Here is an 18,637-nt window from a genome sequence, read left to right as displayed (position 1 = left end):
AATAATAGCCTTCTGGTTCTCTGTTGGAAACAGCCGATGAAGTTTTCGTTAGCCGTTGCTATCCTGCGCACCTGCACGGCGTGGTGATGAACTGTCTAATTGATTTCTGTTGGCGTGCTGTCTTGTGGGCCTGCACGGCGGAGTGATACTGGCCAGAAAATAGTCCCAATTGATAGCAAGGTCTGACGTAATGTGGGGATGTTTTAAAATGATTGAAATAGTCTAACAAAACACATGCATACTTTTTTGTAACTTAAAACCTTTTGGTTACGTGTCCCCATTATATCTTCAGAACTACTTTTTCTCCGGTAAGCTACGGGCCATTTCTCAGAGCAGGAGGCTCGTTGACAGTAGTGACACCGTCACATCAGAGCTACAGATGGTCAGCGTTTCACACAACTTCATGTCCAAAAACCCGAACTATCCCTTTAAAATCAAGAGGGCTTTGTGACCCCTGTTGCTCTTTGCTCTCATATGCTCTCATATGGTATCTTATCTTATTATATGGTAACTAATTGTAGCTTACCTTACCTTATCTTATTTTCTTTTAGATCAAGATTGGTCCAAGAATTTGATGGCCTGCCACTATCTCTCCTGCTGTATGACTGAAGCAGCATCTTTGGAAAGAGCTACAGCCTTCAATAAAACCACAGTTGGGGAGTTCTTTGACAATCTGTCTGAAGCAATGGACAGGTGACAGAACTCATTCATTTATGACTACATTAATCACTAATATTAATGTCAAATATACAAAACAAGAATTTAAAGACTACACATTTTGCATTCGTAACAGGTTGAGGTTAAAGATCTAAGGCATTTTCAGACACCCAACAGATACATACTTCTTTTTAAGATTTTAGTATCAACTTAGTTAAAATCCGAGTTGGTGAGCTTCTCCTCCTTCTCCCAGTCCTTCCACCTGACAGGTGTGGTGTATCAAGATGCTGATTAAACAGCATCATTCCACGCAAGTGCACCTTGGGATGGTCACAATAAAAGGCTGCCCAAAAATGTGCAGATTTATGACATCACACAATGCCACAGATGTTTCACGTTTTGAGGAGGTGTGCCATTGGCATGCTGACTGCAGGAATGTCCACTAGAGCTGCTGCCTGTGAAGTTATGTTCATTTCACAACTGTAAGACGTGTTCTGTGTCGTTTCCGTGAATTTGCCAGTACATCCAACCGGCCTCACAACCGCAGACCATGTGCACCCACACTAGCCCTGCACAGCTCGTCATCATAACCAACGTGGATGGTTGTGAGGCCGGTTGGATGTGCTGCCAAATTCACGGAAACAACACAGAGGACGTCTTATAGTTGTGAAATGAACTTGAGGTTTACGGGCAACAGCTTTTTGCAATAAGGTGTAACATTTCTGATTCTCATCATGGCTCTTTCATGTCTTTGTTTTACAGGTACAGATTCCCTCCAAACATGATCTATAATGTCGCCGTAACAGGTTTCACACCAGAGCAGACCTCAAAGCAGCCAGTGGCAGTAAGAGGAAAGACGCAAGTGGGCATCATCACGCCTGCCGAAAGTGAATCGCATGTGACTGTGGTCTGTGCAGTCAATGCCACTGGGAATGCAGTCCCTCCCATGTTTATCTTCCCAGGGGTCGAATACAATGACCACTTCATCACAGGAGCACCTCCAGGATCAACTGGCGCCTCCACCCCATCTGGCTGGATCAATGAAGACACCTTTGCAGAGTTCCTTGAATGTCTGGTTCGGTACACCAACTGCTCCACCGACCACCCCGTGCTGCTAATCCTTGATGAACATCAGGTCGCCTTTTCACAGAAGGCACTGGATATAGCAAAAAGAAAGGGTATTGTTATGCTCTCAACCCCAGCCCACACGTCCCATCGCCTGCAGCCTCTGCACAAGAGTGTTTTTGGTCCATTTCAGACCTATTACAACAGAGCTCTTGATGGTTGGCTGAGATCTAACCCAGGCAAAACAGCCAGCATATACCAAATCCCTGGATGTGTGAAAGAGGCTTTCATGTCAGCCATGATGCCACGGAATATCAACACTGGATTCACGTCCACAGGGATCTTCCCTTACAACAGGGACATTTTCTCTGATGAGTTTGAACCAGACGTGGCGTCAGACAGGCCAAATCCTGTGGATTCAACGTCCATGTCTGCTGAGCTGCCTTTACATGCTTGTGCTCCACCGAGTGGCACAGATTCGAGTCCACACAGTATCCAGACTTATACACCTTGTAGCATCCAATAATGTAACTCGTGCTGAAACAGTTCCTCAAGTGACTTCATTTACTCTTAAATCCATGACTAAAAAGCTTCGTTAAATCCAGTGCAACTGTACAGCAGGCTGTGTTTCGCATGGATGGTTGTTTCTGTTGCGCAACGCACTTATGTTACTTTCTCTGTTGATCGCCTGCGCAGCTGTAACGTGGATGTAAAGTGTGGATCGCAAGACAATGGAGGAAGAGGGACAAGAAAACAGCAAGAGACAAAAAGAGGAGACACGTCAAAAAGTGTCAAGAGTGGGATCATTACAAGTTAAAATGAAAAGAACAAAACGTAGTTAGCATACCACGACAGCACGTTGTCAATGCTACAACATCTCAGTAGAAAACATCCGGTGTATGCATCGAGTTCACAGAGCGGATCTGACTCAACAAGGGGACACTATCATCACGTTTAATTGCATTTAACCTTCATCAGGGATTGCTGGCTGAGATTCAGAACGCATGTAAAGAACGTACGCGTATCGCTGCTTTATAATGGCTGATTAATAAGAGAAATCAATGCGGTGGCTAACGTCACAGGGCGATGTATCACGTGTATTAGCCAGGTTTTGCTAGGGAATATAATATAATATAATCCAGTACAGCAGGTATATTAATTTGCAGTGAGTAGGGTCAGCAGGTGTGAGGAACCCCCTTGACCACAGTGAATGAGTCGAAACTAGACAGTCACAGGAACTTAAAGTATGATATTTATAAAGGCCAAGTAATAAATATCAATAAAAATGTATTATAATCTTTTTTTTTTTTTGTTAGAAAGTTGCAGAGTGGTACTTTGGACAGCTTTGTGCAAAGGGTTCCACCATGTTTAACTGAGGAAGCAGCTGAGTTTACAGACAGCAGATGCATCATTTGATCTGTCATAGCTGTTAAAGTTCACACTGCAAGTGGTTTTTTTTTGTAATCAAGCAATAGAAATGTTGAATTTTCAGAAAAGGAAACAAATGTGTTGCTCATTTATCTCATTTCAGGGACTTGTATTATTTTCTCTTTTATATATTACCATTACCCTTAAATAAAGCTAAAGTAATTTAACGAAAACACGCAGTATTTGTTATCCAATTACTGGATTAATCACCAGAATACTCAATTACTAGGAATTGATAGCTGCAGCCCTAAATGTAAAAACTTCCTGAAAACAATAACAGATGAAAATGTAATACTGAACCCAACTGAAAATATAAAAACCCAGTAATGTAATAACTTGACCAACAATGTAACAAAATGGCCTGACTGATATTTTTACAGGTGATGTAGTACCTTCACAGTGGTTTTTATTAATTTTATTTATTTTTTCAAAAAGCTGATGATGTAATAATTTTGAGTGCATCATTTTTAATACTGTTGTGTCCTAACACGCTAACATTTGACACTGATTTCATGGTCGGAAAGGTTGACTTTATGTAGAATCTGAAGTTAACAACAGATGGCAGGTGGTACGTTGTTAGCAGGCAAGTAATCCCTAAAATCCCTGGCAAAGTGGCAAAGAGAGCCACTCATGCATTTAAAGCCCTGTTTCAGTATGGTGCCTTTGGAACCAACAGTAACCCTTCAGACATGGTACTTACTGTTTAAAACAACAAGGTGAACCCAAATGCAGAATCCCAGGACACAGGACAACACAAGATAAGTATCCACGAAAAGGGCACACAAGCAAAAGTCTTGGTTAATTCACAACTTGAAGCGTGACTTTACCACAGTGGTAGACGCCACGATCTGGCGAGGAGTGTTTTATACTGCAGGGTTGATTACCGGATGGTTCTCAGGTGAGCAGCAGAGAGCAGGTGAGTTGGATGAATGTAATCAGGAACCCAGGAGAGTGAGGGAGCTGCCACGCCCACAGCACAGACACACAGGGAAGGGGAAACAGAGGACGAGGAAAAACGCAGGAAAACTAGTGACACCCCATGACAGAAACCTCATCATGCTGCTTCAGACAGTCTCTTGGCTGTTAAACCATATACCTTTTTTCCAACACCTTTTTTATTTCCAATATGTAAACTATGAGTATAACAGAGTACACTGAGTATCCTCATGTCCCTCATCCCCTCCCCTACATCCCCATATACCAAAATAACCAGAATAGAGAATAGAAAGACAAGCTAGCAAAAGGGCAAATCAAGGACTTAGGACAGGACAGGACAGGACGTGACAGGACTAATGGTGGTAACAACACTTAAACTTCCACTTAAAAAGAAGGAAAATAATGGCGTCCAGAGTTGATTTTTCTAAGGTTAGTCTCTCTAGTGGTAGGAATTGTGATAGCTAGCCCAGGAATAGCCCAAAAGAGTAGAAGAAAACTACATATTTGATAAAGTCCAATCTGTCTTCAGAAAGAATCACAGTAGAGAAACTGCTCTACTTAGAGTAACAAATGACATTTTGTTGAGTGCAGACTCAGGAAACCATACAGTTCTCATTTTACTGGACTTGACTGCAGCATTTGATACAGTTGATCACACAATCTTACTCAACAGACTCAGGAGCTGGATTGGTCTGGTCCTATTTGTCAACTAGAAAGTTCAAAGTCATTGGTGACAATTTCAGTTCATCAACTGCTCTAATGTCATGTGGTGTCCCACAGGGCTCAGTCCTTGGGCCTATTTTATTCAGCTTGTATATTTTACCCCTTGGCCATGTTATCTGCAATTTCACCTCTGTATCATACCGCTCTTACGCTGATGATTCTCAGTTATTCATCTCATTTAGCCCTGGACATCATAGCAACCTGGACTCTGCACCGCTGCCTTGCTGCGGCTTCTAACTTCCTACAGCTTAACACACATAAGACAGAGGTCCTGGTTATAGGTCCTGACCAGACCTCCAACAGTTTCACCCCTACCTTGGATCACTAACAACTTACACAAAACACTCAGCTGGAAACTTAGGAGCTGTCTTTGATCCATACCTTAACTTCAATCAGCACATTAAGGGTGTTGTTCAATTCATTTTTCCAAAATAGGAGTATACATTTCTTTCAAAAGTATGTCATATCTAACTGGAAATCTGGCATATCTTTTAATAAATACAAACAAGGATTTAAATTAAATGTTATTTTCAGGACTGATTTTATGAGGAAATGAACCAAATTCCAGATGACATTGCCAAAACATATGCATGAATGTTTCTTCTTCAGTTTTGCATCTTGGGCAGTTCAGTGTATCGTCTTTGGAAATTTTAGGCATTTTTATGGGAGTGAGATAAACTTATTAGTTTCCTTGATGCTGTTACTTGTAAATGGAAAATGTGTTCTTTCACAAATGTTTAACCAGGTTTATTCATCTAAAACCACCGCCAGGACTTTCTCCTAAATCTTAAAAAAAAAAAAGTTGGGAAAGATGAATGAGCTCCTTTGGCTATAATATTATAAAATTTACTAATCTTACCTTTAACTGTAATGGAGGAAATTAATATATCCTGTACTTAAGATAATTCAAAACTAAACTCATTGTCTTTGATAAGAAAACGAACAACATTCCGGATTTGAATGATTTTAACTGCATATTTTTATGGAACAAATCTTTAAATTGTTTTATAACCAAATTTTTCCATGTTAATTGAATTTAAGTGTTTAATCAGATCGCAATTCCAATGGATGGGAGAATAGATGGAAATACAATTGGAAATGCCAAATATAAACCCTAAATTAAAGGTGCTGTGTCTCACTGTTTTAACATTCCACTGAAGTTAAAATGCCTATTTTCAGTACAGGTTTCCCACACTTCATCTGTAAACTCAATATCCAATTTTGCCAGTTTTCCTTAAATGATTTCAATGACGGGCATTTTTCACCTCTCTACCCCATGCTAATGCTCGGTTTGAACTTCAGCAGGTTGTCTTGACCATGTCCACATGTCTAAATGCATTGAGTTGCTGCCACATGATTGGCTAATTAGCTATTTGCGTTAACAAGCAGTTGAACAGGTTGAACCTAATAAAGTGGCCCGTGAGTGTTATACAAGTTGTATTGTTGCTATAATGTGTTTGGTTTTTTTTACAGGTGCAATGACCCCGTGAGTGTTGTTCTACTTGAAAATCCAAAGAACAAAGTGGTTAAATATAAATAAATATAAGACATTAAAAAGTTTTGCCATATTTCCAGTGGTGGAATGAACTCAGTACATTAACTCAGGTACTGTACAAAAGTACAAATTCTGTGTAGGTTTACTTGTATCATGTACCACAGGGTTCCTGTAGATCCTTAAAACCTGCCTTGAGCTGCAGGAACCCTGTACTTATAAAGCGAAGCAAGACATGTCATGTTTTTGAAAGTGAAGTACATTTTGTAGTAAATGAAACTGTTTTCAGAGCTGCAGTTCATTCGAGGAGACTCTACAGTAGACAAGAAACACCAGCTTCCTGTTTTCTTCACCCAGGAAGGAAGCACAAGAGTTTTTTTTTTTAATCTGTCCAAAAACCCCTCAGTTTACAAGCAGCGGCTGTCAGCGTGTAAATCAGATGGCGATCACAGTTGTTATTGAGGCAGGTAAGCATTTATTTTAATCTTTAATCTGTCGGACTCAACATAGTCATTCTGTATCTGATTAATATTCCATTGATTCCATTGATTGATGTTCATTAATGTATTTTTTTTCTATTTGATACCTAAAAAAAGACAGGAAAGTCTCCGTGTCATGCGTAAGGCCAAGATGAAGACTGTCGATGAAGAGTGTCAATCACCAGAAATCGTGCAGGGAGCTGATGAGAAAAACATAGAAGATGAGAATGTTGCTGATAAAACAAACTTGGTCGCTCAAGGTAAGGATGTCAAATTAAGAATAAGAAGTTACTACGGCAAATAATCTGACCAAAAGTCATGATGAAATAATACAAGTGCAAGATCTCAGTTCCTAAATTGTAAATATAAGATTTGGTTGACCTAAAAAGCACCAGATACGTCTTAAAATCTGACTTCAGTGCTCCAGTGATCATTCACTACACTGCAGTTTGTAACTAACTGCTGAAACTGAGTTTTGTGGTTTCTCTCAGAGTCAGTTCCCCCTTTTCAGGCTGCGGTTCATCATTTCCAACCCAGCTACAGCGCTCAGAGTGGAGGCAGTGTGGTCGCTCCCACCATTATTGGTTGTAGAATTGGTGGTAATGTCAACATCATCGTCTCAGGCCAAGGTAGATACATGAAACATGGGATTAGCTGAAACTGGGGTTTGGGCTCTGCTGATTTTTTTCTTCTTTTGCAGGGTCAGTTGCTTCCTCAGAAGAAATAGTGGACACTACAGACTGCTGTGGCACTCTGCAGCCCCAAAGTGAGTACAGCCGCCTTTAGAAATTTGACTTACCCTCCTGAGACCCTGTGTCCTCATATGAGGACATCACATTTCCGGTTTACTGGACCGTTTACTTCTTACTGCTTAACTTTGACCTGTTGTCCTCGTTCATGGACACTTCTTTGTGCCATCTAGTGGCAGTAAGATGACAATACAGTAATCCATGTAAAAACAAGATGGCAGCCATCTCTGCCAAGTCAGTCTTCAGGCGACCGCGACACAAAAGTGGACAAGGTCCAAAACCTGATCACATTTTATTGTTGAAACTGGTTTATTTATGATTAATAACCTTTGTAACTTGATATGACAACAAATTTGACCAATAGCAACAGTAACAAGATAAGATTCTGTTAATTAGGAAGTACTCGTTTGAGGACATTTGAAATTTATCATCAGCTCATTGCAGGACACTGGGACTTAATTATGGTCTCATTTGAGGACATTGGGACTTTATTATCGTCTTGTTTGTGGACATCGGGACTTAATTATCGTCTCGTTTGAGGCACTTGGGACTTTATTATTGTCTCGTTTGAGGACATTGGGACTTTATAGTTGTCTCATTTGAGGACATTGGGACTTTGTTATTGTCTCGTTTGAGGACATTGGGACTTAATTATCGTCTCATTTGAGGACATTGGGACTTAATTATCGTCTTGTTTGTGGACATTGGGACTTAATTATCGTCTCGTTTGAGGACATTGGGACTTTATTATCGTCTAGTTTGTAGACATTGGGACTTTGTTATTGACTCATTTGAGGACATGGGGACTTAATTATCGTCTCATTTGAGGACATTGGGACTTAATTATCGTCTCGTTTGAGGACATGGGGACTTAATTATCGTCTCATTTGAGGACATTGGGACTTAGTTATCGTCTCGTTTGAGGACATTGGGACTTAATTATCGTCTCATTTGAGGACATTGGGACTTTGTTATCGACTCATTTGAGGACATGGGGACTTAATTATCGTCTCATTTGAGGACATTGGGACTTAGTTATCGTCTCATTTGAGGACATTGGGACTTAATTATCGTCTCATTTGAGGACATTGGGACTTTGTTATTGTCTCATTTGAGGACATGGGGACTTAATTATCGTCTCATTTGAGGACATTGGGACTTAATTATCGTCTCATTTGAGGACATTGGGACTTAATTATCGTCTCGTTTGAGGACATTGGGACTATACTTATCAGGTCCTACTAATCCAAAATAGCTAGGAGAAATTATGAATGCATACCAAACAAAAGTTTGGGTCTCAGGAGGACATAGACACCTTGATTCTTTAGAATGAGAGAAAAACCTAAGTAACCTTTGCATGCATTTTCTCCTTCAGATGATAAGATTGCGGAATGTCAAGTGAAACTGAAAGCCACTCTGAAAAGGAACTTCAGCCACTTGCCCGAAGGGATGACAACTGAATCAAACAGGATACCTCTCGATAAGATCTACACAGAGCTCTACATCACCAAGGGAGGAAGTGGCGAAGTCAACAAGGAGCATGAGGTGAGACAGATTGAGACGACATCCAGGACACATGAGGCCCAAGAGAAATCAGTCCACTGCAATCAACTCTTCGTTCCACAACAAGGCAGAGAACATCCCGTAAGAACTGTGATCACGAGGGGAGTCGCTGGCATTGGAAAAACCGTATTGGTCAATAAATTCACTCTGGACTGGGCTGAGGAGATAACAAACACAAACCTGGAATTTGTATTCCCTCTCTCTTTTCGAGAGTTGAATCTGATGAGAAAGAGAATCTTAAGTCTGGTGGATCTTCTCAGCGCCCTTTTCCCTGAAACAAAAGATTCAGGAATCTTTATTAATGATAAAAAGATGCTCTTCATCCTGGATGGTCTGGACGAGAGCCGCTTGTCTTTGGACTTCCAAAAAAACGAAATAATGTCCGATGTGACGCAGCCCACCACGATTGCGGTGCTTCTGACCAACCTCATCAGGGGAAGACTGCTTCCTTTTGCTCATGTTTGGATAACATCTCGTCCAGTAGCCTCCAGTCAGATCCCTCAAGAGAACATTAATCTGGTGACAGAGGTACGAGGGTTCAACAACCCCCAGAAAGATGAGTACTTCAGGAGGAAAATCAGCGACGAGCGCTTAGCAAACAGGATGATCGCACACGTGAAATCCTGCAGGAGTCTTCACATCATGTGCCACATACCAGTCTTCTGCTGGATGGCAGCAAGTGTTCTTGAGAGGAAGTTACAGACAACGGACAGTAAAGACACACCAAAGACCCTCACGCAGATGTACATACAGTTTGTGACCTTGTACGTGGAGAACATGAAGAAGAGGCTGCCTGGAAGAAGAGAGTCAAACGCCGAGTGCATAAGAGATAACCTCATCTCGTTGGGTAAACTGGCCTTCAAAGAGCTCGAGAAGGGCCACTTGATCTTCTATGAGAGCGACCTCATCCTGAATGGTATAAAAGTCACACAGGCGTCCATGTTCTCAGGAGTCTACACACAGATCTTCAATGAAGAGCGGATACTGTGCGAAGAGAAGATGTTCTCCTTTGTGCATCTAAGCGTCCAGGAATTCTTTGCTGCGTTGTACGTCTACCTCACATTCCACAACGACAACATCAACGTCCTGGTCAAGAAGTCCTCCGCTTCAAGACGTTTCCTGTCAAGAGATCCATCGGAGCTCATCCTCTACAAGGAAGCGGTAGAAAAGGCTTTGCGGTGCGAAAATGGACACTTTGACATCTTTCTGCGCTTCCTTTTGGGTCTGTCTCTGGAATCCAATCAAACTCTTTTGAAACATCTCATGACCAGCAACAAAACAAACCAAAGAACAAGAACAGAGATCATTAAACACATAAAGGAGAAGATCAGGGCAAGTCCATTCCCAGACAGATGCCTCAATCTCTTTCACTGTCTGAATGAGCTGAACGACCACTCTCTTGTGGAGGAGATTCAGAGCTACCTCTGCTCAGGCAGTCTTAACAAAGCGAAACTTTCACCTGCCCAGTGGGCCTCTCTGGTGTTTGTGTTACTGACATCAGAAGAAGAGATAAGTATGTTTGAACTGAGCAACTACACCAGGACAGAGGAAGGTCTTCGGAGGCTGCTGCCTGTCGTGAAAACAGCCCGAGTAGCAAAGTAAGTGCCTTGTAAAAATAGATCATAAACTCTTAGGCTTTTTTGACCCTGAAATTAAAGATAGTCAGCTTCAGTGCACAGATTCTTTTTGGCATGTAGGAAAAGCAGTCGATAAGACTGCTGAACTCCTGACGATGTGGTTAGGTATGGTCTGATGCACTTGAGACCACTTTCAGGGTGTGGACAGAGCATGGAGTTACCACTTGTTGGATGAGCAAGCAAGATTATTCACCTGAGTGCAATTACTATATAATATGATGGGTAACAAAAAGGTTACGCACTAGATAACAGATAAATTACTTTATGTGTTAGTTTAAGAAGATTTGAACATGTAACCCGTGCTGCTTTCCATTTAGCTCAGAAGTCAGAGGTTGGATCTGGGAATTATGTCACACCTGATCTGATCCTGCTCCAGAAAACCAAGATGTTGTTAGCAATACCAGTTCTAGCCAGGGTAGCTGTTGTCAGCAATACGAGTCGATAACAATGCATTACATTGTATTTTGTACATGCAAACACCGGAGCAACATGTCCACAGATAGAGGTTAGACTGTAGTGTGTGTTCAAGTAATTTAATAAGACAGAAGTGCTAATAAACACTATATTACTACATTACTACAGCTTAAAGAGCCTGAATTTTCATTGGTGGGTGAAGTGTTTGCTATTAAGCTTGCCATATCAACTTAGAAGGTGATGTCAATGTTGTGTTTACAGTTTGTTTTTGCTGCCCCCAAGTGGCCAAGGTTATTAAGGTTTGAGTATTAAAGCATGGGTAGGCAGTTGTACTTTGGTGTCACTGGGCAATAACACCATAAACTTTGAGCATATTGTAATTCAAGTGGTCTGAGAGAACACTGGAGTTCTGTACCTCCTCTTGGCTCTGTTTTCAGACCAACGATTGCAAAGCAACTCAAAAAAGGAAGACAGACTTATCAAAAAGAGAGTCTATTTTCAAATTCTGCTTCTTTTTTTTTGCCTTTTCCAGATTTCTGTTTTTACTTCAAATATCAGTAACTTTGCCTTACTATTCCAAATGATGTGAATGGTATTAACATTTAAATATAAATGCTGTAAGGTGGCTTGTCACATTGCAGTTGCCTAAAATTTGGACAACTGTGTTTGCATTAGACTCCAGCTGCTTAGCTCTTATTCCAAACAGGGCAGAATAATATGCAGAATGTCTAATCTCAATAGAAGGGGAAATTTCTTGATGACATTATTTACCTTTCTCATAATGTCTTTCCTCCTGCAGTCTAAATGCGTGTAATCTCACTGTGAACTGCTGTGAAATCCTGGCCAATTGCATCAACTCATCCCAGGTCAGAGAGCTGGACCTGGGTAACAACAACCTGACAGACGCAGGAATAAAATTGCTCTCTGGTGGACTGAAGAACAGCAAACTGGAGACACTCAGGTCAAAGCCCGACAAAATTTTCTGTTCTCTTCTCCAAGCCAATTAAAGACGTTTTTGACACTGTCCGTATTTTCTGTTTGTTTAGACTGAAGAGCTGCAGCCTGACAGAGCTCAGCTCCAATGACCTGGCCTCGCTTATCAGCTCAGCCTCCTCCGAGCTGAAAGTCCTGGACCTCTCCGACAATGACTTTCTGGACACAGGAGTCCAAAAGCTCTCTGGTGGACTAGGGAGCCCTCACTGCAAACTGGATATACTCATGTGAGTGCCCTGAGAGAAATTCCACGCCAGATGAATTATTTAATAGCTGGATACAGTACAGAGCAAAAAATCCAGTTGTTGCTGTCTTTGTCATGGAGATCAGATCGGATGAAATGTCTTTTTGTGCCTGTTGTGAAGTTTGTCCCTGTGCAGAGTGACAGAGGAAGGCTGCACTTTCCTAGCATCTGCTTTGAACTCATCCCGTCTGAGAGAGCTCGACCTGAGCTACAACCACCCGGGACATTCAGGCCTGCAGCTGCTGTCTGCTCTGCAGGAAGACCCACAATGCAGCCTGCAGAAACTCAGGTAGGAATGCTGTCGACTAGAACCTGAAAATAGCTCATCAAAGATTTATTTAGACACTGCAGTATGGAAATACCAAAGATCTAGTATTAAAGATAATTGTGTAATGTGAGGGTTTGATATGTGGTGGCTGGATCACTCTTATTGAGAAGAGGGATAACTTTCTTACGCAGCATTGTACTTGTCTCCACACTTTCAGCTTCATCAGCCCCAAGTCTTGTGTGTGATTTATCCTGGCTTCATATGAGCAGAGGAAATCTCCGCTGGTCGCTAGGCTAATTTACACAATGTAAAATGCCATAGGCTTGTGTCTAATAACATTAGCATGTTATATTTGTTTGTTTTGAAGTACTGTGTGATAACACCAGATTAGAAAGAGTTTATGAAAATTCCTTCCTGGGAGTAATAATTGATCACAATCTCAGCTGGAAACCGCAAGTCAAACACATTTGCTCTAAATTGGCAAAGACTAATGGTATACTTTGTAAAGTCAGACACATACTGAATCAGAAAACAATGTACATTCTATACTGCTCGCTTTTTCTTCCTTATCTGTCCTATTGTGCTGAGGTGTGGGGTAATACCTACAAATCCACCCTAAAGACAATATGCACCATGCAGAAAAAGGCAATGAGAATAGTTAGCAATGTTGGCTATAATGCACAAACAAATGATTTATTTTTAAAATTACAATCATTAAAATTTATGGATATAGTGGATCTCAAGACCACACAAATTATTTACAAAGCTAAAAACAACTTACTCCCTATTAATATACAAAAATGGTTTAAAGAAAGAGAAAGTGGTTATAATTTAAGAAGGAGAGGGAATCTCTTACAATCCAAGGTGCGTACCACACTCAAAAGCATGTGCATATCTGTCAATGGGGTGAGGTTGTGGAATAATTTACCTGTAACGATCAAAGAAAGTAAACACATTGCTCAATTCAAAAGACAGTTTAAAATTCTCACATTAGAAAACTATAACAATTGAGGTGAAGGTGGGCCAAATGTTTCATTTCCACTTTAAGAGGTTGTACTGAATTGTTTAGCCATAAAGTCTGCATTTTTTTTTCTTTTTTTTCAAATATTCTCTTGTATTATATTTTCAGTATATATTGTTTTTTATTTCCAGAACTAACTACCTCAGATGAATCAAGAGTTTCTCATTTGGACAAATGGCGGTACTTTGATAAAATAAACAGTAGCCGTGTTAGAAAATTAAGATGTATAAAAGGGGAAGGTAAACATAAGTTAGCTTCTTCCTTCTCCTTTTTTGAACATGTAGAGACCTTTAATTTATTTATTTTCTGTGAGAAATGTCATGTGAAAAATGCTTCCTTGTTGATTCTCATGTTCAAAAATAAATTTCATTTCATTCATTCATTCATTCATTCAAAACATGTTTAGTATAAGACAGTTGTTTTGTCAGTGAACCTTAGTTGTAATGGAGCCGAATTTTGTATCATTACCTTTGTTAAATGTTGCTGTTGTCCCTGGCTTCATATGGGTAGAGGAAACGTCCGCTAGCTGCTAGGTTAATTTATACAATGTAAAATGCCATAGGCTTGTGCTAATAACGTTAGCATGTTGTATTTGGGGGGAAAATGTGTCCAGATAAAGACAAGTGTTTGTCTGTGAATGCTGCGAGTTATAGTGAAGCTGATTTGTGTACTTGTGTTTGACATTGTCTCTATTAAGCTATGTTTAATGTGTGTTTAATGTGTGTTTTGAATCAACTAAACTTTACAGCACTTCACATAAACCTGTTACAACCCGGCTCTTAGGCTGCAACAAGAATGGGAGACGAAACGAGTTTACCCGCCCAAAACACTCAAACTACCAGTTAATGCTACAGAACCAGATTACAACTCATATGCTGAGCTCAAATAGACCCAATGCACAGCCAAAACATCAGTGAGGAACTTTCCTCCTAACTGCCTAACCAAAACTTACTAATACTCACTCCTAGTCTTCATGTGGCTTGTGGCAATTATTTATGCATTAAAAACCAGCAGGCTTGGTTTATCAACTGACACTCCACGTTGCCACAACACTACCAAAAAAAATGCAACCCAAACGAGAAGCATCATACAACCTAGCAGTGACAGAAAAACAGTAATTTATGATCAATGACCATGCCCACAGAGCTCCATGTCACCAATAAACACTGCCCAGTAACACAAAAATGCAACCCTCAGAACTAAACAACTTTCTGTTAAACAAAGCTGCTTCCATAAACCCAAAGTAGCAAAAATAGCCTACTCACCAAAGTTGTCTGCGTCCCAACAAAACCAGGTACCAGAGCAAAAGCACAACACATTAGAGTACACAGCCAAAAACCAGCACACAGCTGAACCAGATCACCTAATTAGCAAGGGCAATCAAGGATGTGCCTGCTGCTACCAAAGGTATGAATACACATAGCAACAAATCAAACTGAATGGACAAGCTCTCAACTGTCACGTGAAGTAGCAACACAACCGAACTGGGCCAAATCACCACAAAGCCTCGACCTCATCTTACCAACGTGGTGAATTTCAGCTTCGGACGAGCCCCCACTTGTTACAACCCATGTTGTACCAATGTGTGTTTTGAATCAACTAAACTTTACAGCACTTCACAGAAAAACCGCCGCCGACCAGTGTTTTGGAGGTGTAACTGCAGAGTGACACAGACACACCACCGCACAAGTATAAATCCTCACATTGGCGTAGGCTCTGCATCGAGCTGACGCACAAGTATAAATCTGCCTCTACTCTTCTTCTGATTGGCCAGTAATCATTGCCTTCATTCGTTCTGTTGGTTAGGTTTAGGCAAGAGGTGTGGGATTGCCCTCACCATCATAGAAAATGCATATTAATGTCCCAGACTCAATTTAATATCATTGGTTCCTGACTCACACGTCTCTGAACTCACCAATCAGAAGCTTGGAGGACTTAAGTCCAGTTCAGACCAAAGATTTGCAACGAAACAAGTCAAAACAGGCCGTTCTGTAACGTTCTAAAAACCTGCCAGTTCACACCGATGCAACTAGATGAGATGGTGTATCATCTCTATGCAACAACTCTGTACTTCTGTTCTGATTTGCAGCTTTTATTTTGTGGATGAATATAATTTGTAGCTTCTTAAAATATGAATGAGGATTGTGATAGTGAGATACTGGCTACAGCTGCATTTGTAGTAGCAATGAAAGGCGAAAAACAGAAACAAAATGAGCATCAGACGGTGTGTATTCATAATAAATACACCACAATAATATAAGTAAGCAGTGCCAAATAGTCAGTGAGAATCTGTGTTTGAGTTGGTGGGCGTATAAACACATTTAGCGATTAGCAGCAGCGACCCACCGTCCGACATCGGCACATCGTGAGGTTGGAATCAGAGTTCTCAGTGGGGAAGGAGTACCTGCAGCAGCAAGCAAACACGTCTTTTCGCTTGTTTTAGAAACAAGTGAAGTGCTTTACTTTCAAAAACCAGCTGCAAGCGATTTGACCAGCTGAGCTGCAAAGGACACCATCAGCCATCTTGAGTCAAGCTCAGACCGGCCAGTTCACACTGCTGCAACTTTTCTCTGCAACGTTTCAAAACGGTTTTGTCTTGTAGTGAATCATTGGTCTCTATAGAGATGAATATTGAAACAGCGAACGCATAAACCTTTCCTTGCCCCGCATGTTTGCCTCCAAGGGTTGGAACATGGATGTATAAAGAGAACTGGATACAGCACTGAAGGTGGGGCCCCGTTAATTCCTATGAACGCTGCTCAGTGGCATGTGAAGCCAAAAAAGTTCGACTTCGTGATGGTGAAATTACCCGGATCCACTTGGTTTGCCACTTCCAGTTTAGCACTCCGCTAACTCTAATGGGGATCAATTGATTTAACCATGCGGCTCTTCTAGACTCTAAATGTCATCAGACCAAATAAATCAAATCCAGAGTGACAGGAGTCATTTCATGAGGCTTGTGACACTCAAAAGAATGTATCCACTGATTTACAGACGTCTCTTTCACAGTGTAAGTCTTTTTGGGCCCCATGGCATCATGTGACAGACCAGGAAGTTGTAGTTACACGGTTTGGCCACTATGCCAAATTGGCTTCAAAGTCTGGCACACTTCCCGGGGGCCTGGATTGGAAGCCCAAAGTGACCAGTGATGAGCTTCACTGGTATCTGATTGCAGTCAAACTACAGACCATTTCCCTCTTTGCGTCCTTTCTGATTGATTCTTGGCTAGTTTTGCATTGTAGAGCTGATTCTTTGGAGGTCATGGCCATTGTAGGCAAAGTGTACCTCAAATTTACAGTCCAACAAAAGCAATAATACTGACATAGTGATAAAGAGGAGCTGCTGCATCCATGCACGGCTTTATTGTCTCTTTCTCTTTGTGCTGCATCAACAATAATATAACTTGGTAGTGATGAAAAAGTTTAAAAGTTGCAACACTTTATTGAAACAAGTATCAGAAAACGTGTTTTTTGTTATGTTTCAGTGTGGAACAGTGTGGTGAATCCAGGATCCAGCCAGGTCCAAAGAAATGTGAGTAACCAGCTCTTTGTACGTCTCTGTTTCCTTATGAACTCATAAAACAGCACTGAGTAACATATTCTGGATCTGCTTCATCAGACACCAGCAAACTCACTCTGGACCCAAACACAGCACACAGGGACCTTTCTCTGTCTGAGGGAAACAGGAAAGCAACGCGCTGGACCGAGCAGTCCTACCCTGATCACCCGGACAGGTTTGATTTCTGGAGACAGGTGTTGTGCAGGGAGGGACTGACTGGGCGCTGCTACTGGGAGACCGAATGGAACGGGAGAGTTTTCATAGGAGTCGCCTACAGAAGGATGTGCAGAAAGGGAGAGGGTCACGACAGCTGGTTGGGCCAAAATGACTCTTCCTGGGGGCTCAACTGCACCAAAGATGGCTACAATATCTGGCACAAAGGCATGAACACCGCTTTGAAGATTGCACCAAACTCCTATAAAGTAGGAGTCTACCTGGACTGGACAGCTGGTAGACTGTCATTCTACAGGGTCTCCTGTGGCACACTGACCCTCCTTTACACCTTCCAAACCACCTTCACCGAGCCTGTGTACCCAGGGTTTTGGCTTGGCTGGGTGGACTCCACAGTGTACTTGTGCTAAACATTACCTGGACATCGTGACACGAAGGACATGTAGCATTTGTAGTATTTTCTTTTCTTCTGCTCTGGGGTTATTTCCTGGGGTTATTTGCCCAAGTTTGAGATGTCGGATTTTCAGACTTTTGCCTCACCCTGTACTGGATTTTTGAGGCCGACACATGTAAGACTTCCCTTAAATTAGTTTGAAGCCACGCCATGGCAATGTCCAAGTCTTTGACGATTAGACACCTTCGAGGTGGTAAGACTTAAGGAGGGTGACGAATCCATAGTCAAATTTGCTGTTGCCCTCTTTGGGAGAGGTAAGCAACATTGCTCTAGTGGTCATTTCCGTGTTTTAGCGCTGTTAAGCTGTTTATAAGTTAATTTTATGTTGACATAAACCTGTGTTACTTATTTTGTGTAGGGGTTTGAGTTCATATGGTTGTGTCTGATGGAGCATTTTGTTTTTACCGCTTGCTGTCAGGAATAAAAGGAGATCGCCTCCAAAGATATCCATGGTCTGGGCCTCTTTGTATCAGCACAACGCAGACATCACTAGAGTCCACGGGTTACAAATGTTTCTATGTTTTCTGTATATTAGACATGCATTAACGCATCAAATTTCATAATGTCACTTCACATTACCCGTTAACACGCTCTGCAGTCTTTTCCCATGCCACCTCACACTGATCCATCCATGGATCCGCAGTTTAGTGGTCCATCTACGTCCCAACCCTCACCTATGGTCATGAGCTCTGGGTAGTGACCAAAAGAATGAGATCGCAGATACAAGCAGCCGAAATGAGTTTCCTCCGTGGGGTGTCTGGGCTCAGCCTTAGAGATAGGGTTTG

The 18,637-nt window shown here is 41.5% G+C and overlaps 2 protein-coding genes across 10 annotated transcripts in view; both read left to right on the top strand.

Moving 5' to 3' along the window:
* The window catches only part of LOC126399567 (uncharacterized), a 50,876-nt gene extending 47,492 nt beyond the window's left edge, over window positions 1-3,384 (top strand). For all 6 annotated transcript variants that reach the window (XM_050059627.1, XM_050059626.1, XM_050059625.1 and 3 more), the window contains 2 exons: window positions 552-693; window positions 1,420-3,384. In XM_050059627.1, the coding sequence (XP_049915584.1) occupies window positions 552-693; window positions 1,420-2,248 (971 nt within the window). In that variant the 3' untranslated portion in view covers window positions 2,249-3,384. The remainder of the gene's footprint in view (window positions 1-551; window positions 694-1,419) is intronic.
* Window positions 3,385-6,625: 3,241 nt separating this feature from the next.
* LOC126399566 (NACHT, LRR and PYD domains-containing protein 3-like) lies at window positions 6,626-18,298 on the top strand. Of its 4 annotated transcripts, none has more exons than XM_050059620.1 (10): window positions 6,626-6,768; window positions 6,898-7,040; window positions 7,292-7,409; window positions 7,481-7,546; window positions 8,905-10,690; window positions 11,943-12,104; window positions 12,190-12,363; window positions 12,502-12,669; window positions 17,154-17,200; window positions 17,288-18,298. In XM_050059620.1, the coding sequence occupies exons 2-10, from the start codon at window positions 7,002-7,004 to the stop codon at window positions 17,806-17,808; spliced, it is 3,081 nt and encodes a 1,026-aa protein (XP_049915577.1). In that variant the 5' UTR covers window positions 6,626-6,768; window positions 6,898-7,001; the 3' UTR covers window positions 17,809-18,298. The 4 variants fall into 4 exon arrangements, with proteins under 4 accessions (XP_049915577.1, XP_049915575.1, XP_049915578.1 ...); XM_050059618.1 differs by having other exon boundaries at window positions 7,272-7,409; XM_050059621.1 differs by having other exon boundaries at window positions 6,627-6,768; window positions 6,902-7,040.
* The last annotated feature ends 339 nt before the right edge of the window (window positions 18,299-18,637 follow it).

The sequence above is a fragment of the Epinephelus moara genome, chromosome 13, assembly GCF_006386435.1.
Source record: "Epinephelus moara isolate mb chromosome 13, YSFRI_EMoa_1.0, whole genome shotgun sequence".
Lineage (NCBI taxonomy): Eukaryota > Metazoa > Chordata > Actinopteri > Perciformes > Serranidae > Epinephelus > Epinephelus moara.
The sequence above is the reverse complement of the archived record's forward strand: the minus strand, read 5'-3'. Positions and strand labels throughout refer to the sequence as shown.

Excerpts from the sequence above, each read along its gene's own strand:
- LOC126399566 (XM_050059618.1), top strand. The coding sequence starts at position 6,917 with ATGCGTAAGGCCAAGATGAAGACTGTCGATGAAGAGTGTCAATCACCA. Across the intron at positions 12,364-12,501 it reads TGCAAACTGGATATACTCAT|TTTGTCCCTGTGCAGAGTGA; the intron begins GTGAGTGCCCTG and ends CCTGTTGTGAAG. Across the intron at positions 17,201-17,287 it reads CCAGCCAGGTCCAAAGAAAT|ACACCAGCAAACTCACTCTG; the intron begins GTGAGTAACCAG and ends CTGCTTCATCAG.